Source organism: Nomascus leucogenys, chromosome 22a (genome assembly GCF_006542625.1).
Source record: "Nomascus leucogenys isolate Asia chromosome 22a, Asia_NLE_v1, whole genome shotgun sequence".
NCBI classification, from domain to species: Eukaryota; Metazoa; Chordata; class Mammalia; order Primates; family Hylobatidae; genus Nomascus; species Nomascus leucogenys.
In genome coordinates this window covers 69861195-69884826 of record NC_044402.1, presented here as the reverse complement: position 1 = coordinate 69884826, position 23632 = coordinate 69861195, and the positions used below count along the sequence as shown (strand labels likewise).

Genomic DNA, 23632 nt, shown 5'->3' with positions numbered 1-23632 from the left:
TATTTTTAGTAGAGGCAGGATTTCATCACGTTGGCCAGGCTGGTCTCGAACTACTCATCTCATGATCCGCCCGCCTTGGCCTCCCAAAGTGCTGGGATTACAGGCGTGAGCCACCGCGCCCAACCTATGAGCTTCCCTCTTTTACATATGAGTACTTCTAATTGACCAAAGATTAAATGGAGTGAGAGTAACAAGAACATTAGACTAAAACTTCTAGAGGCTTGTCTAACTTTGAGATCTGTGATATTTAACGGAAAATAATACACGATTTTTCCAAATCTCACCTTCACTGAAGTCACCACCTTGAACCATAAAATCCTTGACAACTCTATGAAAGAGACAACTCTTATAATGTAATGGTTTCTGAGTTGATTTCCCGGTCCCCTTTTCACCTATAGAGATAAAAAATTAGGACATTTAATAGAAAGGAAATCAAAGTAGTATGAAAGCAAAATAAATGTAAAATATGCCTCTCTTGAACCTTGCAGACTTAAAAAAAATCATATTTTCATTCCTTTCAGGAATTTTTTTAAAAAATTCATTTAAAAAATCACCCGCATATTTCTGGAGAATGTAGAAATCACTCTCAGATAATATACCATTACAACTAATATTTGGTTTGGGGTTTCTTTTTTTGAGACAGAGTCTAGCTCTGTCACCTAGGCTACAGTGCGGTGGCACGATCTTGGCCCACTGCAACCTCCGCCTCCTGGGTTCAAGTGATTCTCCTGCCTCGGCCTCCCGAGTGGCTGGGATTACAGGCGCCTGCCACCACACCCGGCTAATTTTTTTTTAGTAGAGACGGAATTTCACCATGTTGGCCAGGCTGGTCTCAAAGTTCCTGACCTCAAGTGATCCACCCACCCTGGCCTCCCAAACTGCTGGGATTACAGGCATGAGCCACCACACTCGGCCTCTATTTTTTTAATTGAGACAGGGTCTCACTCTTGTCGCCCAGGCTGGAGTGCAGTGGAGTGATCTTGGCTCACTGCCACCTCCGCCTCCTGGGCTCAAGTGAATCTCCCACCTCAGCCTCCAGAGTAGCTGGGACTACAGGCGCACACCACCACGCTCGGCTGATTTTTTGTTATTTATTTTATTTTTTTGAGACGGAGTTTCACTCTTGTTGCCCAGGCTGGAGAGCAATGGCACGATCTCGGCTCACTGCGACCTCCATCTAGGGTTCAAGTGATTCTCCTGCCTCAGCCTCCCGAGTAGCTGGGATTACAGGCACCCACTACCACGCCTGGCTAATTTTTGTATTTTCAGTAGAGATGAGGTTTCACTATGTTTGCCGGGCTGGTCTCAAGCTCCTGACATCAGGTGATCTGCCTGCCTTGGCCTTCCAAAAAGTGCTGGGATTACAGGCGTGAGCCACCACGCCTGGCCAATTATTTGCATTTTTAGTAGAGACGGGGTTTCACCATGTTGGCCAGGATTGTCTTGAACTCCTGACCTCAAGTGATCCACCCACCTCGGCCTCCCAAAGTGCTGGGATTACAGGAGTGAGCCACCATGCCCAGCCACAATATTTCTTTTCTTTTTTTTTTTTTAGATGGGAGTCTCACTCTTGTAGCTCAGGCTGGAGTGCAATGGCACGATCTCGACTCACTGCAACCTCTGCCTCTCAGGTTCAAGCGATTCTCCTGCCTCGGCCTCCCAAGTAGCTGGGACTACAGGCGTGCGCCACCACATTCGGCTAATTTTTATATTTTTAGTAGAGACGGGGTTTCACCATCTTGGCCAGGCTCATCTCGGACTCCTGACCTCGTGATCCACCCCCCGTCGGCCTCCCAGAGTGCTGGGATTACAGGCATGAGCCACCACGCCCAGCCACCCAGCCATAACATAATATTTCTAAGAATTACTTCCATGCCCTAGTCACTGCTGTGTAATCTTCATGTTAAAAGAAGTAATATGCATGGAGCAATCTAAAATAGAGTAAATAAAAAATTAAAGCAAGCTATGCCAGGTGTGGTAGCTCACACCTGTATCCCAGCTGAGGACGCTTATGGGTAAGGACTGATGAGCCCAGGAGTTCTAGTCCAGTTGGACAACGTTGCAAGATCCTGTCTCTTTAAACAACAACAACAAAAAAACAAAACAAAACAAAAAAAAGCAAGCAAGCAAACAAGCAAGCCATAGTCAACTGAGACTACTATAAGGGCAGTTGAAAATGTGAACAAACCTGTACAAAGACAACGAAAGTTCTCGCATGTTTTGGGGCACACATCAGAAAATAATTCAAAGACAACTCTTCCAGCTGAAAAAGAAGGTAGTTGGTTAAACTTCTTTACTAATTTAAAATATTAAACACCCATTTATAAATGTCAACTAATATTCTTACCAGGTTGATTGTTAATGGCAATGTCAAAAAAACATCGAGGACGTTGAACCTTTATTCCCATGGCTCCAATACTTAATCTATGAGTAAAATACAGTTTCAGACAAGCAGACTAAAATAGCAAAGATCTTTCACAAATTTCTGGAAAAAAATTCTGTGAAACGAAATTAGAAAGTTTGAATTTATTTTGATATTTATTTCTATGAGGTAAATCACATGGATTATTAGTGCTTTCTTTTTAGAGATTAGATTGCATTTTGTGAAGCAATTAGAAAAGACTTGAAAGTTAAGCCTTAACCATTATTACGTAATCAACTTTCTATTTATCAACTGGAATATAGATTAATAGCCCAAACAGAAAATTGTATTTACTCTGTATGATTGATTAGTGAACTCAACAAGCAGATTACCTTCAAATGAAGAAAAGACCAAAAAAAAACAAGGACAACTGATCCCTGTGCTCCTAGAAAACAAAAATGAGAGTTCTGATTAAAATGTGAGATTTTTAAGAAGCAAAAATCATGTAAGAAGAAAAAGTGGGGTATTTTAACAACAGTATGGTATTGTTAAATAGTGTATGTGGTAGATTTACATTTTGAGTAAAAGCACAACATTCAATTTTACGTATGAGGGTACTTTCTGACTATGAGCAACAGCCTTTACTGATATGTAGTATAGACACAAAAAATACCAAAGAGATACTCTGTATAACAGCTTTATTTCCATAACAGAAAGCTATTATTTAACAGACATTATTTTGATAGGGCATTTATTTTAAGGACTTAAAATGCTGAATTGTAATACTTGGTGGAAGATGATAGGGTAAGGTAAAGCGTAGAAGAAACAAAGGCACTAAGTGTAAATAGTATCCAAAATGATGGACTCAAAAAATGACAGTTTCATATGCTATGTATGCTATGTATGCTATGTTATATTTCAATAAAAATTTACTTCATTAAAAATAATTAATATATCTAAGACAAAACTCTTTAATCTTCTAACTCCATTTCCTTGAATACTCAGTAAACATTATCATTGTCCAAGCCAGCTGCTGAGGCTGAGAACCTGGGGGTCATCTTCGCTTCCACTTTCCCTCATACCTCATTATCCAAACCATTAGGAAGGTAATTTGGCTCTAGCTTCGAAAATTATCCCAAAAGTTCTCATTACCTTTACCATTATCATTTCTTATCTAGGCTATTCCAATAGCCTCCTAACTGGTTTCTCTTATTTTACTCCTAATTCTGTACTGCCTCTTCTCCACAAAATAGCCAGAGTGGAATGATTCTTTTAAAACAATCTTATCATATCCTTCTCCTGCCTAAAACTATCTTACCATTCATGTGAAAAGTTTTAGCATGGATTTTAAGGCTCTAGACCAGCACTGCTCAATAAAAACATAAGCCACCCAGGTATAAAATTTTTCAGTAGCCACATTTTGACAAACAAAAACAGGCTAATTTTGGGCTGGGTGCGGTGGCTCACACCTGTAATCACAGCACTTTGGGGGGCTGAGGCGGGCGGATCAGGGTCAGGAGTTCGAGACCAGCCTGACCAACATAGTGAAACCCCATCTCTATTAAAAATACAAAAATTAGCTGGCTGCGGTGGTGGGTGCCTGTAATCCCAGCTACTCAGGAGGCTGAGGCAGAAGAATTGCTTGAGCCCGGGAGGTAGAGGTTGCAGTGAGCCAAGACTGCACCACTGCACTCCAGCCTGGGGGACAGAGCGAGACTCAGTCTCAAACAATCAAACAAAAAACAGGCTAATTTTAATATATTCTATTTAACTCAGTATGTACAGATTGAATATCCTTTATAGGAAATGCTTGGGACCAAAAGTGTTTCAGATTTTTTTTTGAATTTTGGAATATTTGCATACACGAGATATCCTGGGGATGGGACACGGTTTAAACACAAAATTCATTTATATTTCAAACATACCTTATGCGTATAGCCTGAATTGTATGTGTAATTTTATAAAATTTAAAAAATAATTTTGTGCATGAAACAAAGTTTGTATTAAGTACTTATGTGTGAAATTTTCCATCGTGATGCTCAAAATGTTTCCATTTCGTACCTCAGATTTTCAGATTAGTGATGTTCAACTTGTATGTCCAAACTATTACCACTTCAAAATATAATAAACAAAAAATGTTACTGAGATTTTTTTTTTTGTACAAGTCTTTGGAAATCCAGTGTATATTTTATCCTTGAAGCATATCTCAATTTAGACTAGCCACATTTCAAGTGCTCAAAAAGCACATGTGGCCTGTGGCTACTGTAATTTCAATTATACAGCTCTAAATATTTTCGCTCCTGTTCACCTCTAGACATTTTCCTCAACTTTCATTTCCTAACATCTTCTAATATTTTCCTCACTTTATTTCAACTATATTGGTATCCTGCTTGTTCCCCCTGACTGCCACCCAACAGCCTACTCTTTCATCAGTTCCTTTACATTTCCTGTTCCCTCCACCTGGAATGCTCTCAAACCATCTTCACATGGTTCATCCCCTTGTTGCTCAAGTATCACCTTCTCATAGAGGCCCATTCCTAGTCTACTGTATTCAAGAAAGGAGCTCTCATCCTCCTAACACTTTACATCCTCTTACTCTGCTTTATTTTTCTTCCAAGCATTTATTGCTAATTGGTATTCAATTTTTATATCCATCGTCTCTCACTAGAATATAAATTCCATGATGTGATAAACCTGAATTTTCAGTCTTACTCCCTTCTCAATTCTCAGTGCTCAGTGCTTGGCATATGACAAGAAATCAGTATTTATTAAATGAATGAATAAATGTGAGAGGATAGGCATTGAGAATGCAAAATTGCAGTAACAATAAAAAAAATGGAAACACTCAAAATATCTTACAATAGGGGAGAAACTGAACAAATTACGGTATAAAATGCTATTTAATGCTATATGGCACTGGCCGGGTGCGGTGGCTCACGCTTGTAATCCCAGCACTTTGGGAGGCTAAGGCGGGCGGATCACGAGGTCAGGAGATCGAGACCATGGTGAAACCCCGTCTCTACTAAAAATACAAAAAAAAAAAATTAGCCGGGCATGGTGGCGGGCGCCTGTAGTCCCAGCTACTCGGAGAGGCTGAGGCAGGAGAATGGCGTGAACCCAGGAGACGGAGCTTGCAGTGAGCCGAGACTGCGACACTGCACTCCAGCCTGGGCGACAGAGCGAGACTCTGGCTCAAAAAAAAAAACAAAAAACTATATGGCAGTTTCATTATAACACAAGCCAAGAAACCTATTGTTTAGTTCAAAAGAAACAAAAAAGTAAATTGTACATAAGTATTTCTTTTAACACCATAAAATAATACCCTATTTCTACAAAGAGAGATCTTGAGAATACTATATATACCAAACCCCTCACAGAATCTCTGCAAAAGGGACTGATTCTAGGAACGGAAGTCATCGGGGGCCTTCAGCTTTACATACAAGGTTTGAATTTTTGCAATAAGAATATGTTCATGTATTAGTTTTTCAACTTAAAATTGATAAAAGTTTAAAATATATCTGCACAGTAAAACAAAATAGGAAATAAATGAAAACATTGAGTCTATCTCTAAGTAAATGAGTTACAGGTGATTTTTATTTTAGTTTTTGCATTTCCTAGGTTTTATACAGCAGACTTATGAAAGAAACTCAGGTAAGCATGTAATTTAAATCTTCAATTATATATTTTTTCTTTTTTCTTATTTTTGCTTTTGTTTTTCAATGACATTTTTAAAGCATGTCACTGTCATGATTACTACATCATGACTGAGCATCCCAAATCTGAAAACCCCAAATCTGAAATTTTTTGAGTGCCAAAAAGACACCCAAAGGAAATGCTCATTGAAGCATTTTGGATTTTCAGAATTGGAAGGTTCAACTGGTAAGTATATTGCAAACATTGCAAAATCTGAAAAAATCAGAAATCCGCAATAATATGGTCCAAAGCATTTTGGATAAGAGGTGCTTAACTAGTGCTGCTGTTTAACATTTAAAGAGCTTACAAGGCCGGGCGCGGTGGCTCACGCTTGTAATCCCAGCACTTTGGGAGGCCGAGGCAGGCAGATCACGAGGTCAGGAGATCGAGACCACGGTGAAACCCCGTCTCTACTAAAAATACAAAAAAATTAGCCGGGCGTGGTGGCGGGCGCCTGTAGTCCCAGCTACTCGGAGAGGCTGAGGCAGGAGAATGGCGTGAACGCGGGAGGCAGAGCTTGCAGTGAGCCGAGATCACGCCACTGCACTCCAGCCTGGGTGACAGAGCGAGACTCCGTCTCAAAAAAAATAAATAAATAAAGAGCTTAGGAGGCCAGGGGCAGTGGCTCACACCTGTAATCCCGGCACTTTGGGAGGCGGAAGCAGGCAGATTGCTTAAGTCCAGGAGTTCGAGACCAGCCTGTGCAACATGGCAAAACCCTGTCTTCACAAAAAATACAAAAATTAGACAGGCATGGTGGCACATGCCTGTAGTCCCAGCTACTGGAGATGCTGAGGTGGGAAGATCAATTGAGCCAGGGAGGCAGAGGTTGCAGTGAGCCAAGATCAAGCCACTGTACTCCAGCCTGGGTGACAGAGTGAGACCCCGTTTCAAAAAAAAAAAAAGACTTTTTTTTCCCTCTCACAAAATGTGTACCTCCCCACAAAATAGAAACTAAGAAAAGTACTTGCGAATATTTACCTGAACCCTGGATATGAAACAGCTTTTTAGATTCACTAATGAAGTAAATAATGGAGATAAACAGATTTGAACTTATGAAAAAATTATTTCTATTTGTCTATGTGAAATTAAAAAGAAAAAAACTGGGGAAAATACATTGTCGTAGTTGCTGAGGATATTAATTTTCTTAAGCAGTGCTTAGGAATGGGGGCACTAGGGCAATTCATTGAGTAGGGCTATCCAGCTCACTGCAGAACCTTAAGCAACCCTTGCCCTATTAAATATCAGTCACTGTTGACAACCAAAACCTTTCACTGTCCGTCTATCAAATTAAAGCTCAAAGGACGCCTAACGGTATATGAGCAGAGAATTCACAAAAAGCGAAATAACAAAAAAAAAACATAAAAGGCACCAGCAGTTTTGATAAGCAACTTGGCATTACAGACCAAGAATCTTGAATATATTCATATTCATTGTACCTTTTAACATTTTACTAATTCTATGTACTGGAATATCTGTAAAGGCAACCATTTAAAATAAAACAGTCCTTGGCTTTTTTTTTTTTTTTTTAATAACAGTAAGCACAAACAACTTAAATGTCTAACACAATAGTTAAGTAAATTAGTTTGTGATGGACTGCCTAAGAAAATAAGCTTTTTAAAATAACATGAAAAAAATGTGTTAAATGCCACATGAAAAAGGATAATTGTACAGGAGTAAGAATTACTTAAAAAATATCCCCATGAAATGAAATACTATCTATGAGAAATCATAATCTTACATATCAAAATTACAAAGGTAACATTTTTTCACCAACTGGATTGACAAAAAATGTTGACCTCATTCATTGTTGCTGCTGGTAAAGGGATAAACTGATAGAATTACTTGATTGCCAATTTGACAACAAATATCCATATTACAAATGCATTTAAGGCTCTCTGACTCAGTAATTCCACTTCTAGGAATTTACTTTATGTACATCCTTACACATTCCCAAAATAACATACGTGCAAGGTTATTCAATGTACCATAATTTGTAGTAGTAAAAGGCTGTAAACCTAAATGTCCATCAAGGAGGGATAGGTTATAGAAATATAAACCTGTATTTATATAAATATAAATATTTACCTATATTTAAATATAAATGTTTACTTTTATTTATATAAACATAAATATTTACCTTTATATAAATATATTTATAACTTAATGTACATATAATTTATGATCTATAATACAAAATAATTTAATAAATATAAATCAGGTATACCATTGTATACCTGTAGAAAGTACAAAGCTATTAGAAAGAATGAGGAATCTGTTCATGTACTGCTGTCTCCAAGATAGGGAGAACTATTTCCTAAAATCTGTAAACGTTAACTTATTTTGTTAAATGAAAAAGAAAATAAGCCAGGCACGGTGGCTCAAGGCTGTAATCCCAGCACTTTGGGAGGCCGAGGCGGGCGGATCAGGAGGTCAGGAGACTGAGACCATCCTGGCTAACACGATGAAACCCCGTCTCCACTAAAAATACAAAAAAATAAGCCAGACGTGGTGGTGGGCGCCTGTAGTCCCAGCTACTCGGGAGGCTGAGGCAGGAGAAAGGCATGAACCTGGGAGGCGGAGCTTGCAGTGGGCCGAGATCGCGCCACTGCACTCCAGTCTGGGCGACAGAGCAAGACTATCTCTCCAAAAAAAAAAAAAAAAAGAAAAAGAAAATAAAAGGCTAGATGCGGTGGCTTACACTTTAGAAGGCTGAGACAGGTGGATTGCTTGAGTCCAGGAGTTTGAGACCAGCCTGGGCAACATGGCAAAACCGTCTCTACAGAAAATACAAAAATTAGCTGGGCATGGTGGCGCATGCCTGTAGTCCCAGCTACCTGGGAGGCTGAGGCAGGAGGATCATTTGGGCCCAGGATGCGGAGGTTGCAGTGAGCTGAGATTGTGCCATGGCACTTGAAGTTGGGCGACAGAGTGGGACCCTGTATCAAAAAAAAAAAAAAAAAAAGGTCGCCCAGGCATGGTGGCTCATGCTTTTAATCCCAGCACTTAGGAAGGCTGAGGCAGGAGGATTGAAACACCAGCCTGGGAAACATAGGGAGAACTTTGTTTCTACTTCAAACAAACAAACAACCAAACGAACAAGCAAGGTACAGAAGTGTGTATGATATACTGTCTTTGTATATTTTTAAAATAAGAGAGAGCTGGGCGTGGTGGCTCATGCCTGTAATCCCAGCACTTTGGGAGGTCAAGGCAGGTGGATCACCTGAGATCAGGAGTTTGAGAGCAGCCTGGCCAACATGGCGAAACCGTCTTTACTAAAAATATAAATAATTAGCTGGGTGTGGTGGCACACGCCTGTAGTCCCAGCTACTCGGGAGGTTGAGGCACAGAATTGCTTGAACTCAGGATGGGGAGGTCGTGATGAGCCAAAATTGCACCACTACACTCCAGCCTGGGTGACAGAGTGAGACTGTCTCAAAAAAAAAAAAAAAAAAAAAAGAAGAAGAAAAGAAAAAAAAGAGAGAAAAACGAAAGTGGGACCAGGCATGGTGGCGTGCACCTGTAGTCCTAGCTACTCAGGAGGATCAGGTGGGAGGACTCTTTCAGCCCAGGATTTCGAGGCTGCAGTGAGCTATGGTAGCATCACTGCACTCCAGCCTCAGACCATCTCCAAAAACAAAATTAAATTAAATTTTACAAGTATGTATTTGCTTAAAAAAAAGGCATCTAGGGAGAGAGAAAAATGGGTAACTGGAAAAGAGGGCTAAGATTTTTCACTTTATAACCTCACATTTTCAATTTTATGCCACATGAATATATTATCTATTAAAAATTATTATAACATATCCCATCCTAGGTATATACTCAAAAGAAAGGAAATCATATATCGAGGAGATATCTTCACTCCTATGTTTACTGCAGCACTATTTACAATATCCAAGATTTAGAAGTAACTTAAATATCTATCAACAGATTACCAGATAAAGAATATGTGGGCTGGGTGTGGTGGCTCCCGCCTGTAATCTCAGCACTTTGGGAGGCGAAGGTGGGCAGATTACCTGAGGTCAGGAGTTCAAGACCACCCTGGCCAACATGGTGAAATCCTGTCTCTACTAAAAACACAAAACTGAGCTGAGCGTAATGGCGCATGCCTGTAGTCCCAGCTACTCTCAGGAGGCTGAGGCAGGAGAATCGCTTAAACCCGGGAAGCAGAGGTTGCAGTGAGCTGAGACTTCGTCACAACACTCCAGCCTGGGCGACAGAGTAAGACTCCGTCTCAGAAAAAAAAAATGGACCAGGAGAGGTATTAGTGCTGGTTGGGTGGTTCCAAAGGCAGACACTGTTGGGGGACTGCTGCATGAGGTGACTCCTGGAGCCTTCAAGTCTTCAGTTTTCTTTAGGTTTCATGGGGAGTGAGGCCCTTCAGGCTGCTGAGTGTTACAAGAAAGTTCTCCGCTTTCCTGCCTCACTGCGCAGTCTGAAGGAGGTGAGGTGAGCTTTCTGCTGGCACTACCTCTGGCACCATCTGCTTTTCCCTAAGGCCAAAGTTTCCCTGGGATCTGGGGGTTTAGGCCACTCAAAACACAATTTTCGACCGTGTGCGAAGGCTCATGCCTGTACTCCCAGCACTTTGGAAGGCTGAGGCAGGAGGATCACTTGAGGTCAGGAGTTCCAGAACAGCCTGGCCAACATGGTGAAACCCCATCTCTACTAAAAATACAAAAATTCACAGGGCGTGGTGGCGTGTGCCTGTAATCCCAGCTACCTGGGAGGCTGAGGCAGGAAAATTTCTGGAACCCAGGGGGCAGACAGTCTGCAGTGAGCCAAGATCGCACCACTGCACTCCAGCCTGGGCAAGAGTGAGACTCCGTCTCAAAAAAACAAACAAAAAGGCCGGGCGCAGTGGCTCTCGCCTGTAATCCCAGCACTTTGGGAGGCCGAGGCGGGTAGATCATCTGAGGTTGGGAGCTCAAGACCAGCCCAACCAACATGGAGAAACCCCATCTCTACCAAAAATACAAAATTAGCTGGGCGTAGTGGCACATGCCTGTAATCCCAGCTACTCGGGAAGGCTGAGGCAGGAGAATCGCTTGAACCCAGGAGGCGGAGCTTGCAGTGAGCCAAGATCAAGCCACTGCACTCCAGCCTGGGCAACAAGAGCGAAACTCAGTCTCAAAAACAAAAAACAAAACAAAACAAAAAACTGTGATACATATACACAACAGAGTACTATTTAACCATTAAAAAGAATAAGATCCTGTCATTTGCAACAACATGGATGGAACTGGAAGGTCACTATAGTAAGTAAAATAAGCCAGGCACAGAAGGACAAACTTCACACGTTCTCGCTTATTTGTGGGAATTAAAAATTTAAACAATTGAACTCTTGGACATAAGAGAGTAGAGAGATGGTTACTAGACACTTGAGAGGGTAATAGGGGCTGGAAGTGAGGATGGTTAATGGGTGCAAAAAAATAGTTAAGAATAAATAAAACCTAGTGTTTGCTAGCACAACGGGGTGACTAACGATACTAAAAAAAAAATTTAATTGTATATTTAAACATAAAGAGTATAACTGGATTGTTTGTAACGAAAAGGATAAATGCTTGAGAAGACGGATACTCCATTCAGTCTAATGTGATCATTATGCATTGCATGCCAGTATCAAAATATCTCATGTAACCCATAAATATACCCACTACGTACCCACAAAAATTAAAAATTAAGAAAAGGGTAACTTTTAAGACACCGAAAAAACTTACTATAAAAATGAAAAGGCCAGGCGTGGTGGCTCATGCCTATAATCCCAGCACTCTGAGGCGGGTGGACCACCTGAGGTCAAGAGTTCGAGACCAGCCTGGCGAACATGGCAAACTCCATCTCTACTAAAAATACAAAAACTAGCTGCATGAGGTGGTGGGCATCTGTAATCCCAGCTACTCAGGAGGCTGAGGCAGGAGAATCGCTTGAACCCGGGAGGCGGAGGCTGTAGTGAGCCGAGATCATGCCACTGCACTCCAGCTTGGGCAACAGAGCGAGACTCCATCTCAAAATAAAATAAAAATAAAATAAAATAAAATAAAAAATAAAATAAAATAAAATAAAAAACTGCCAGGCATGGTGGCGCACACCTGTAGTCCCAGCACTTTGGGAGGCCAAGGCATCACTTGAGATCAGGAGTTCAAGACTAGCTAGCCCAACATGGTGAAACTCCGTCTCCATTAAAAATACAAAAAAATTAGCTGGGCGTAGTGATGTGCACCTGTAATCCCAGCTACTTGGGAGGCTGGGACAGGAGAATCTCTTAAACCCAGGAGGTGGAGATTGCAGTGAGCCAAGATTGTGCCACTGCACTCCAGCCTAGGTGACAGAGACTCTGTCTCAAAAAAAAAAAAAGAAAGAAAGAGAGTAAAACTGAAGAAGAAAAATTACCAGATTGTTCATGAATGACAAAATATTCATACCAGGTGAAAAAAGCAAGTTAGTAAACAATATGGACTATAAAATCCCAATTTCACACATGTAAGTAAGCACATTAAAAAGACAGGATTTACACCATAATGTTAACAATCATCATGTGTGGGCCACGGGTTTAAGGGTAATTTTTAATGTATTTCTGTTTTCCAATTTTTCTTCAATTTCGTAATCAGGAAACAATTATTTTTTAAAAAGTACTAATAAAATGCGTTTTTGTTTTTTTTTTTTTGCCTCTCAACAGCAAAGATCTTTTAAAAGAATAACTCTCAACACATGTACAAATGGAGAGAAACAGGAATTTATACTACTACTAGTGACCATATACAACTCCTTTGAAATTTAAGAATATGAGAAATTCATAAGTGTTTATACTTTGAACCAGTAAAATTCAACTATTGTAAATCTATGATGAGGAACTACTCTAAATTCAGAAAGCCTTCAGGTATAAAGTTGACTATCCTGGTGCTCTTTTTAGCAACATATAATCAAAAGCAACCTATCATCACAAAAAAGTGAAATTGTCTCTGGTTCAACAATAATTAAAGCAATGCTTATGAAGATTAATAATTTGGAGAAATAATCAAGATATAAAACAGCGGGCCGGGCGTGGTGGCTCACACCTGTAATCCCAGCACTTTGGGAGGCCGAGGCAGGCAGATCACAAGGTCAGGAGATCGAGAGCATCCTAGCTAACATGGTGAAACCTCGTCTCTACTAAAAATACAAAAAAAAAAAAAATTAGCCGGGCATGGTGGTGGGCACCTGTAGTCCCACCCTGAGGCTGAGGCAGGAGAATGGCGTGAACCCGGGAGGTGGAGCTTGCAGTGAGCCAGGATCGCATCACTGCACTCCAGCCTGGGCAACAGAGCGAGACTCTGTCTCAAAAAAAAAAAAAAAAAAAAAAAAGATATAAAGCAGCATATACAATATAATTATGATTGTGTAAACTACTCCCGACCCTCAAGCTCAGGCAAAGACTTACAAGAAGAAAAAAAAAGAGTGAAAGGAAATAATCATTATTGTGTGTGTTTGCGAGACTGGAAAGGGCTTTTGCCTCACTACTTCTTTCTAGTTTTCTTTAATAAATGTACTGCTACTTTGGGAGGCCAAGGCGGGCAGATCACCTGAGGTCAGGAGTTCATGACCAGCCTGACCAATGTGGTGAAACCCCATCTCTACTAAAAATACAAAAAAAATAGCTGGGCATGGTGGTGGGTGCCTGTAATCCCAGTTACTTGGGAGGCTGAGGCAGGAGAATCACTTGAGCCTGGGAGGCAGAGGTTGCAGTGAGCTGAGATTGTGCCATTGCACTCTACCCTGGATGACAAGAGCAAGACTCTGTCTCAAATAAATAAATAAATAAATAAATAAAATAATAAATGTACTGCTATTATAAACAAAAAATTCCTGAGATAGATAGATATATACATATATAAATACACACACACATATACACACACACACACTCTTCTAACATTAATGTACATGTGTGGAAATGGCTATAAGATGTATTCAGTCTATCACTTAAGGATACACTTTTCATAGAAACTGATTAAAACTAATTTTCCTGAAATGACAAATCACATACGCCTCAAATCCAAGAAAGATGAAAGGCAGCAAATTACTATTAAAATTACTACACAAATCCCTTGAATATGTGTTTTCATATTAGTAGCTAATGAAGAACAATGGTGACAACAAAAGATGGCTCACATGCTGTGTTGCTAACATTACTGAAATGCTACTAATTACTAATTATAAAAAGTTACTAATTACTAATCAGAAACAAGATATACTATTTCCTCTATAATTATGATTTCCTGGATTATTAAATAGTATCTGAAATCACGGCGGTTCATGCCTGTAACCCCAGCACTTTGAGGGGCAAAGGCAGGAGGATCACTTGAGCCCAGGAGTTCAAGACCAGCCTGGTCAACATAATGAGAAACCATCTCTATTAGAAAAAAGAAATCTGAGCCACGCATGGTGGCTCACGCCTATAATCCCAGCACTTTGGGAGGCCGAGGCGTGCGGATCGCGAGGCCAGGAGATCGAGACCATCCTGGCTAACACGGTGAAACCCCGTCTCCACTAAAAATACAAAAAATTAGCTGGGCGTGGTGGCGGGCGCCTGTAGTCCCAGCTACTCAGAAGGCTGATGCAGGAGAATGGCGTGAACCCGGGAGGCGGAGCTTGCAGTGAGCCCAGTTCGCACCACTGCGCTCCAGCCTGGGTGACAGAGCAAGAATCCATCTCAAAAAAAAAAAAAAAAAAAAAAAAAAGGAAAAAGAAATCTGTAACCAGATGCAGTAAGACAAGCATCTGGTCAATTTTTCTTTTTTTTTGAGATGGAGTCTCGCTCTGTCACCCAGGCTGGAGTGCAGTGGCGTAATCTCGGCTCACTGCAAGCTCCGCCTCCCGGGTTCACGCCATTCTCCTGCCTCAGCCTCTCCGAGTAGCTGGGACCACAGGTGCCCGCCACCACGCCCGGCTAATTTTTTGTATTTTTAGTAGAGACGGGGTTTCACCGTGGTCTCAATCTCCTGACCTCGTGATCCGCCTGCCTTGGCCTCCCAAAGCGCTGGGATTACAAGTGTGAGCCACTGCGCCTGGCTCATTTTTTTTCAAGTAAAAGTAAAGAGAAAAAATAATGCTGGGAGATACCAAAAATACAATTCAGGGGAAAATTAAGCCCTTACAATTTTAAATAAAATATCCATGATCAGCCTGGGCAACAGCAAGACCCCATCTCTATAAAAAAAAATATGAAAATTAGCTGGGTGTGATGACACAGGCCTGTTGTCCCAGCTACTTGGGAGGCTGTGGTGGGAGGATCATTTGAGCCCAGGAAGTTGGGGCTGCAGTGAGCAGTCATCATGCCACTACACTCCAGCCTGGCCAACAGAGTGAGACTCTGTCAAAAAAAAAAACAAAAAACACACAAATCATGAATTGCCTAAAAATACTAGAATACAATCAAAATTTTCAGTGTAGTAGTAGTCTGTGGGTGATTTGTTTGCTGCAAATTTGTTCAGTATGAACTACAGCTAAAATCCAGAAAAATTTTTCTTGAAAAAAAAAAAAATCACCGTATCTGGCACTGTGCCCCATTTCTACACAGCAATCAGCATAGTCTGCTCCCAATAGATAACATATATATGTTCTAGTTTGACCTAGTTCTAGCTATTGCTTATTAGCTGTTAAAATTTATTGTCTACTTGACCTCATGTACTTACCTCACCTGCTTGACTCCTTCAGAAATTTAAGTATAATATACTGAATCTACTTTTTTCATCATAATGAAAATACATTTTTAATAAGATAAGCAATAAGGCTAATAAGCTCACTGAAAAAAATTAATCATACAAAATGCACAAAATTCTAAAACTTAGCTATAGCTTTTAATACTTTTATTATATTCTTGTTTTTTCTATGCAGGTGATTAAATGTTATTTTTAATATTTATCAACAATATAGTCACTTCTGTATTTCAATAATAAGGTAATACAATTTAAAAACATCATGAAGTGCTATCATTTATAAACTGCAACAAATACATTTCATAAAACTATCAGTAAAAGGTAAACAGTTTATATGTAAAAAAATTTATTCTTGTAGTTTCATAAACTATTTTCCATATTAATCCTAAAATAACATGACTAAATGAAAAAGAGGACAAAAATATAGGCAACTAATTATTAAAATATATAGTAGCGGACATGGCATTTATAAGTAGGCATACGGTAACTTTATTATATTTAAAAGTTATTTGGAAGTTTCACACATTATGAGGAAGTCAGCACAGCACCGAGTTTCTAATCTAGAAAGAATAGAAAGTAAATTCTATTTTTAGAGACAGGGTGGAGAACAGTGGTAAGATCACAGCTCACCGCAGCCTGGAGTGCAGTGGCTCAAGCAATCCTCCTACCTCAGCCTCCCGAGTAGCTGGGACTACAGGCGTGAGCCACCACCTCCAGCTAATTTTTAAAAATTTTTTTGTAGATATACTGCCTAGTCTGAGTAAATTATTTTTAACGATTAAGATGCCAAGCAAGTCTCTGCCCCTTAGGATTCTCCCCACTGATTCCCGTGTGTCCTTTAAAATGCAAATTAGCCAGATAATTAGTTAGCCAGAGTTCACTCTCTGGGAACTTCACGCTGACTCTCTAAGGTCTGTTCGTTTGTTTTTCTGAGAGGGAGTCTCGCTCTGTCGCCCAGGTTGGAGTGCAGTGGCGCGACCTCGGCTCACTGCAAGCTCCACCTCCCGGGTTCACGCCATTCTTCTGCCTCAGCCTCCTGAGTAGCTGGGACTACAGGCACCCGCCACCATGCCCGGCTAATTTTTTGTATTTTTTTTTTAGTAGAGATGGGGTTTCACCGTGTTAGCCAGGATGGTCTCGATCTCCTGACCTCGTGATCTGCCCGCCTTGGCCTCCCAAAGTGCTGGGATTACAGGCATGAGCCACCGCTCCAGGCCCTGACTTTCTAAGGTTTAAATGATCCTCCCTTGTTAAATGTTACTCTCTTATCATAAACTCCACCAATTTGAAACCTTTGTATCTTCAACACCAAACACAGTGATGTTATCAAATAAAAAGAATGTTAATTGAGGCATGAACAGAACTAGACTCTATTATAATCCAGTGCGTATCCTCTTAAACATGTACTGCTTGCTTCTTTTTTCTTTTCTTTCTTTTCTTTTTTTTTGGTTGTTGTCGTTATTGTTGAGACAGAGTTTCGCTCGTTGTCCAGGCTGGAGTGCAATGGTGCAATCTCGGCTCACCACAACTTCTGCCTCCCAGGTTCAAGAGATTCTCCTGCCTCAGCCTCCCGAGTAGCTGGGATTACAGGAATGAGCCAGCACACCCGGCTAATTTTGTATTTTTAGTAGAGACGGGGTTTCTCCATGTTGGTCAGACTGGTCTCAAACTCCCAATCGCAGGTGATCCGCCTGCCTCAGCCTCCCAAAGTGTTGGGATTACAGGCATGGACCACCGCGCCCAGACTGCTTGCTTCTTAAATGGGGATATTGCTAACATACATCTGTAGTCAGTAAATTCTCCCAGAACCTACCACCAGTAATCATCCTCTCTGCCTCCTCCACAACTGAAACAGAACCCATTCCCTAGATCTACTAGGAAGTGTTTTGTTTCCCAAAAAAAACAACGCCCCCCCAAAAAAAACCCAAAACCAGAATCCACTTCAGTTTACAACCAAGAAAGAATTATTCTTACCTGCTAAATTTGATGAAACAGGAGACAATTTATAAGATTTCCACCTCTTAAGTGAAATCATGTAAGTTAAATTAATTAAAACTATAGCAGATCTTTAATATTACTTTCAAGGAAAGTAACTTAACATTCCTACTAGCCTCTTTAGCCTACTCTTAATGTAGTTCATATAGATCAAATGAGAAATGAAAATGCACCGCATCAAAAACATTTCAGTATATTTACAAATGCCAAGTTGCCAATGAATAAAGCAGAAACAAGCTAACATTCTAAGGTGAGTGTCAGGAAGGACAGTTATGCTATTTCATATACTGTCCCTTCCACTGATGTTTCTGATGGACACAAACCACCCTGATGCAAACCACTGCACTGGTAGCAACATGATTAACAGTGTATAGACACTTCTGAAATTCTTAAATCCTCTAGAAAACTTACAAAGATAACCCATAATGTTGCCTAATTCAGTGTTAAATAAGGATATTAAGCACTTACTATATATACGATCTGAGAGACATAAAAATATAATACATCTATGTCAGTACCAAACTACAAAAGCTAATACTAACTGGGAACTCACGGCTGATACTCTTAATGTTGTACTTGCAATTATCTAAGTTTTTTTTTTTTTTTTTTTTGGAGAGGGAGTTTCGTTCTTGTGCCCAGGCTGAAGTGCAATGGCGCGATCTTGGCTCACCGCAACCTCCGCCTCCTGGGTTCAAGCGATTCTCCTGCCTCAGCCTCAGAGTAGCTGGGATTACAGGCATGCGCCACCATGCCCGGCTAAATTTGTATTTTTAGTAGAGACAGGGTTTCTTCATGTTCCTCAGGCTGGTCTTGAGCTCCCGACCTCAGGTGATCCACCCACCTCGGCCTCCCAAAGTGTCGGGATTACAGGTGTGAGCCACCGTGCTCGGCCTTACCTAAGTTCTTATAATAATAAATTTACCAAAACCAAAAACGAGAAAAAAAATTTACCCCCACTGTTTTCAAAGATATATACATATATACACCCAGTTCTAACCCCATTACTCAATCCAATAATTCCTACATAAAAAAATAAGAACATTAGGAGTTTCAAGGAACTCTAAGAGATAACCTGATCCAATCTTCTGATTTTATAGATCAAGAACAAGAGGACAAAAGAGATGAAATGAGTGGCTCAAGTTCACAAATGGAAAAAAGCAAAAGTTCTGATTTAGTACTTTCTACAACTTCACGGTAAAAACTAGTTTACTCACAAACGTTCCACATAATGGCTTAGTATTACTTTTCACCATATAACCATGATTCAACGGTTTAATTATAAATAAACCTGAAGCTAAAATGTACACAATAATTAACAAGAGCTTAGTATATACACACACACACACACAAATACGCTTCATTCATTTTTAAAACGAGTTAAGGAATCATTCATGTTTTTATTTTTATTTTTAATTTTTTGAGATGGAGTTTCGCTCGTTTCCCAGGCTGCAGTGCAACGGCGCGATCTCAGCTCACCGCAACCTCCACCTCCCGGGTTCAAGCGATTTCCTGCCTCAGCCTCCCGAGTAGTTGGGATTACAGGCATGTGCCACGGCTAATTTTTGTATTCTAAGTAGAGACGCAGAGACGGGGTTTCTCCATGTTGGTCAGGCTGGTCTGGAACTCCCGACCTCAGGTGATCCACCCACCTCGGCCTCCCAAAGTGCTGGGATTACAGGCGTGAGCCACCACCCCTGGCCATCATTCATGTTTTTAAAACAATCATTCTAATATAAAAGATTGATGTTTATATTTATAAGTAAGTGTTATATAATCAAATTTCAGTAAGTGTGTGATCATTTTAAGCCATTATTCTAAAACAAAGTTCAAAAGTTTTCTTGTCTGCTGCTAGAAGTACAAACTCCCAATAACAGCAGTTTTCCCTGAATACTGTCTGTAGTAAATTTCAAGATGCAAGTTTTGCCCTACAGAAATAAAAATACCGAGTTCTTATGGTGACCATTTATGCATTAAACCAGGGAAACTCACTGACACTTAAGCAACATGAAACTTGAAGTTTAGTCCTAACATTAAAAGCAAAAAGGGCTGGGCACGGTGGCTCACGCCTGTAATACCAGCACTTTGGGAGGCCAAGGCGGGCAGATCATGAAGTCAGGAGTTTGGGACCAGCCTAACCAACATGGTGAAACCCTATCTCTATAAAAAACACAAAAATTAGCTGGGTGTGGTGGCACATGCCTGTAATCCCAGCTACTCAGGAGGCTGAAGCAGAAGAACCACTTGAACCCGGGAGGCGGAGGTTGCAGTGAGCCCAGATCACGCCACTGCACTCCAGTCTGGGCAAGAGAGCGAGACTCTTGTCTCAAAAAAAAAAAAAAAAAAAAGCAAAAGGCAGGCTGGGCACAGTGCACAGTGGCTCACGCCTATAATCCCAGCACTTTGGGAGGCGGAGGCGGATGGATTACTTGAGGTCAGGAATTTGAGACCAGTGTTGCCAACATGGTGAAACCCCTTCTCTACTAAAAATATAAAAATTACCCGGTGTGGTGGTGGGCGCCTGTACTCCCAGCTACTAGGGAGGCTGAGGCGCGAGAATCGCTTCAGCTCAGGAGGTGGAGGTTGCAGTGAGCTGAGATCATGCCATTGCACTACAGCCTGGGCGACAGAGCAAGACTCTGTCTGAAAAATAAATAAATAAATAAATAAATAAAAGCAAAAAGCATGCAATGCCACAATGCAACAGAAATACTTGCAACAAACTCTTCAGGTCACTTGCATTAATTATCTATGTATTCCTTCATGACATCTTAGTACACTGGGATTCTAAAAATAGACAATACTTTATAATTATGTTTAAATACTCTATTTATAAACTAATAAGAAGGAAAAAAGCCTAACTAAAAGGGGCAACTATTATTTAAAGAATTAACCCGAGATAGTGTCCTAATACAAGTACTTTATTAGGAATGGCTTCCACTTTCCCTTTGTATAAAGAAGAGGATGCTGCCTCACAGAAAATCTAATTTAAGGCAAAATATCAAAACTATGTAGAAGTCACCAATACTGCAAGACCACAATAATAAGCACCACAGTATATCGACTATATGGTTAAAAATAAATGTAATGAACACTCTTCACCCATAAAGGAACCACTGAGTTAATGAAAGCCAATTTCACGCACAATTTTAACAAAGCTGAGTATTTAATTTTCAAGCCCATAGTTGATGGAAGGTGGAGATCAAAATGTCATTTTGCAGGTAGGCGAAGAAACTGAAGCTCAGAAAGATGATTGGGCCAGAAAGTCCAAATTTTTCTAACCTAAGAAGTTTACATACTTATACACTCCTGACAGCAGGGGAAGGCAACCCTGACAACTGCCTGCAGAGAAGAGAAAAGCCTTAAAAAGGAAACCAACAATTCAAGTGCGCAGAATCCTACTACAAGACCCTATAGGATCTCAGAGCATCAATAATTCTGAATCATAAAGAAATAGTGAAACAACGTACAATGAACTCTTGTTTAAGTCACAGAACCATGTAATTTGCTACAGAAATAATTCCGTCCCAATTGGTTAACGTAAAAAAAAAGGGGAGTGCTAAAACGGGTAAATTTTCAGGATATATTAAAAACATGAGAGAAGCAGCCATTCTAAATGTATCTTTTCTGGATTTTATAGCACGATTTCAAAATTTATAAAATGTTCACCCCCCATCCGTCATTGTTACGAAGTAACAATTACCGGCCATCCTGTTACCAAATGGGAATATACAGACAAAAACGTGTGTGTGACCGACACACACACACTCAGTCTTTTTTTTCCTGGTTTTAGCTACTGAAAGTTAATATCAGGCCCCCCTAATTTCTAAAACATCTAATTGTTCTTCGGACAACTATGTTAGTACCAAACTATAAAAGCAAATACTTTTGTATTTGTGTTCACTACCTAAAAATGTTGGTTACACACAGAAAAGGCTATCGTGGGAAGAAATTAAAATCAACGCACAAAATGGTGCTTTTATAGCATTTTCAAAACGATTGTGCATACTCCTTGCCAGCACATCTAGACTTTGCTCCTTAAGACTAAACATGAGCTGGCCGGGCGCGGTGGCTCTCGCCTGTAATCCCAACACTTTGGGAGGCCGAGGTGGGCGGATCACGAGGTCAGGAGATCGACCATCCTGGCTAACACGGTGAAAACCCGTCTCTACTAAAAACACAAAAAATTAGCCGGGCATGGTGTCATGTGCCTGTAGTCCCAGCTACTTGGGAGGCTGAGGCAGAAGAATCACTTGAACCCGGGAGGCGGAGGTTGCAGTGAGCCAAGATCGCGCCACTGCACTCTAGCCTAGGCGACAGAGCGAGACTCCGTCTCAAAAAGAAAAAAAAAAAAAAAAAAAAACGACTAACCAAGAGCCAAATTAGCATACTTCCCCTTCAGGCATACTGAGCTCCGAAATCATCATCTTCCTCCTAAAGAGTAATTATCTCCTCCTAAAAGGACTGCGCAGCTCACAGCTCCTCCGAAACACGGGAGAACTTCGCGAGAGCTCAAGACCCTGGACTTGAGTTTTAGAAAAATGCTTAACAAAGTGGCCTCTGCCACTTAACTGCACGACAGCCAGTGTGCTGTGAGAGGAAAAGGTCGAAAGAGGAGGAAAGCTAGTCTTCAATTTTAATCCCTATGATTCAGGCTCTTCGCCCGCCACTCTCCAACCCTAGCCTGACAGGACGTCAGGCTGTCTCCCCCTTCCCCACCAGTCCCGCCACCTACCCCGCAACAGTGCTCAGTCTTAGGATTTTGAAGCTTTAAAAATCAACCCGGCTCCCTAGAGTTCAGGCCGCAGTCGCTGCCGCCATGTTACAGCTTGTGCGGCAAAATGCGTCAGTGAGGGAGGTGTGCGCCTGAGTAGGGAGGGCGGGGGCTGGCAGAGGAAGGACCGTCCCCAGGCCCCAGGTCTCGACTGCAAGCCTTCTCCTACTGCAACAGCGGCAAAGGCACTGCTGCGGTCCTCAGGGACCTCCTCTGGGCCCAAGCAGCCCCGATACCTCGAGGGAGAGACGGTTAACCCAACCCGGTCAGCCGCGCCGGCTCCGCCCCTCTTCCCAGGCCCTTCCCGCTTTCGTACCCAGGGACTGCTGAAATGACGCCGCCAGAATAACATAAGCCTCACACCACTTACCTGCACCGGTAGAGTTTTCCTCTTCTCTGGGTCCGGTCCTTTGAAGCGCTTCAAATCTACCGCCGCCAGAAAAGGCGCTAAAGCCCGCTAACCGCCTCCCTCCCCCACAACTCAGTTCTGGCGTGGAGGGACAGCGTCGCACCGGAAGCGCGTCAGGAGTGGGTTGTCAGCATCGGCCAGCGTTCACTTGCTTGCGTCACCACGCCCTCCTAGGACCTCTAGGATTTGGGTTCCTTTTAAATTCTTAGTTTATAGGTAGCGTAATGCTTTCTGGATGCGTTGACTGGGAACGCTTGTAACCGTTAAAATGCCATATCCTTCGTGAAGTAAAGTGCCTCATTTAATAAACATTTATTGATCTTACGCTAGGTTATCAGAAAGGAAGGCCTACCTTCATGGAGCTTCCGGTTAAGCTTCCACTTAACGCTAGGATATAAGTTCTAAAAACGCAGTAATGAGCAAAGTGTTATTTGAGGAAAGAGGAAGAAATTACAAAGAGCTTTGATGTTCTTTGTTGTTTTACAGATAAAGAAATTGAGGCTCAGGGAAGATAAATGCCTCCTCCTCAAACACACTGTTCTTGAATACCAAAGCAAGTCTTTTGATGCCAAATCTAGTGCCTTCTAGAGAAAATATGGCATATATTATTTAATTATTTTAAGGGGCAAGGGTCCCCGGATTATGTTAGAAATAAATAACCATTGCTGTTTGGGTGGGGGGATGGGTAGTGATTCTGGTAGGGA

At 41.2% G+C, this 23632-nt stretch overlaps 1 protein-coding gene across 2 annotated transcripts in view; it reads right to left on the bottom strand.

Annotated features, from left to right (window-relative positions):
• Positions 1–23040, bottom strand: part of PPIG (peptidylprolyl isomerase G) — a 59093-nt gene extending 36053 nt beyond the window's left edge. The window contains exons 1-5 of one of the 2 annotated variants that reach the window (XM_004093125.3): positions 22890–23040; positions 2755–2807; positions 2348–2424; positions 2189–2263; positions 285–392 (exon numbers count right to left, since the gene is read on the bottom strand). In XM_004093125.3, coding sequence (XP_004093173.2) covers positions 285–392; positions 2189–2263; positions 2348–2408 — 244 coding nt within the window. In that variant the 5' untranslated portion in view covers positions 2409–2424; positions 2755–2807; positions 22890–23040. Of the gene's footprint in view, positions 1–284; positions 393–2188; positions 2264–2347; positions 2425–2754; positions 2808–22480; positions 22806–22889 lie in introns of those variants that run through there. The other variant, XM_030802258.1, reaches the window with a different exon arrangement.
• Between the last annotated feature and the right edge of the window lie 592 nt (positions 23041–23632).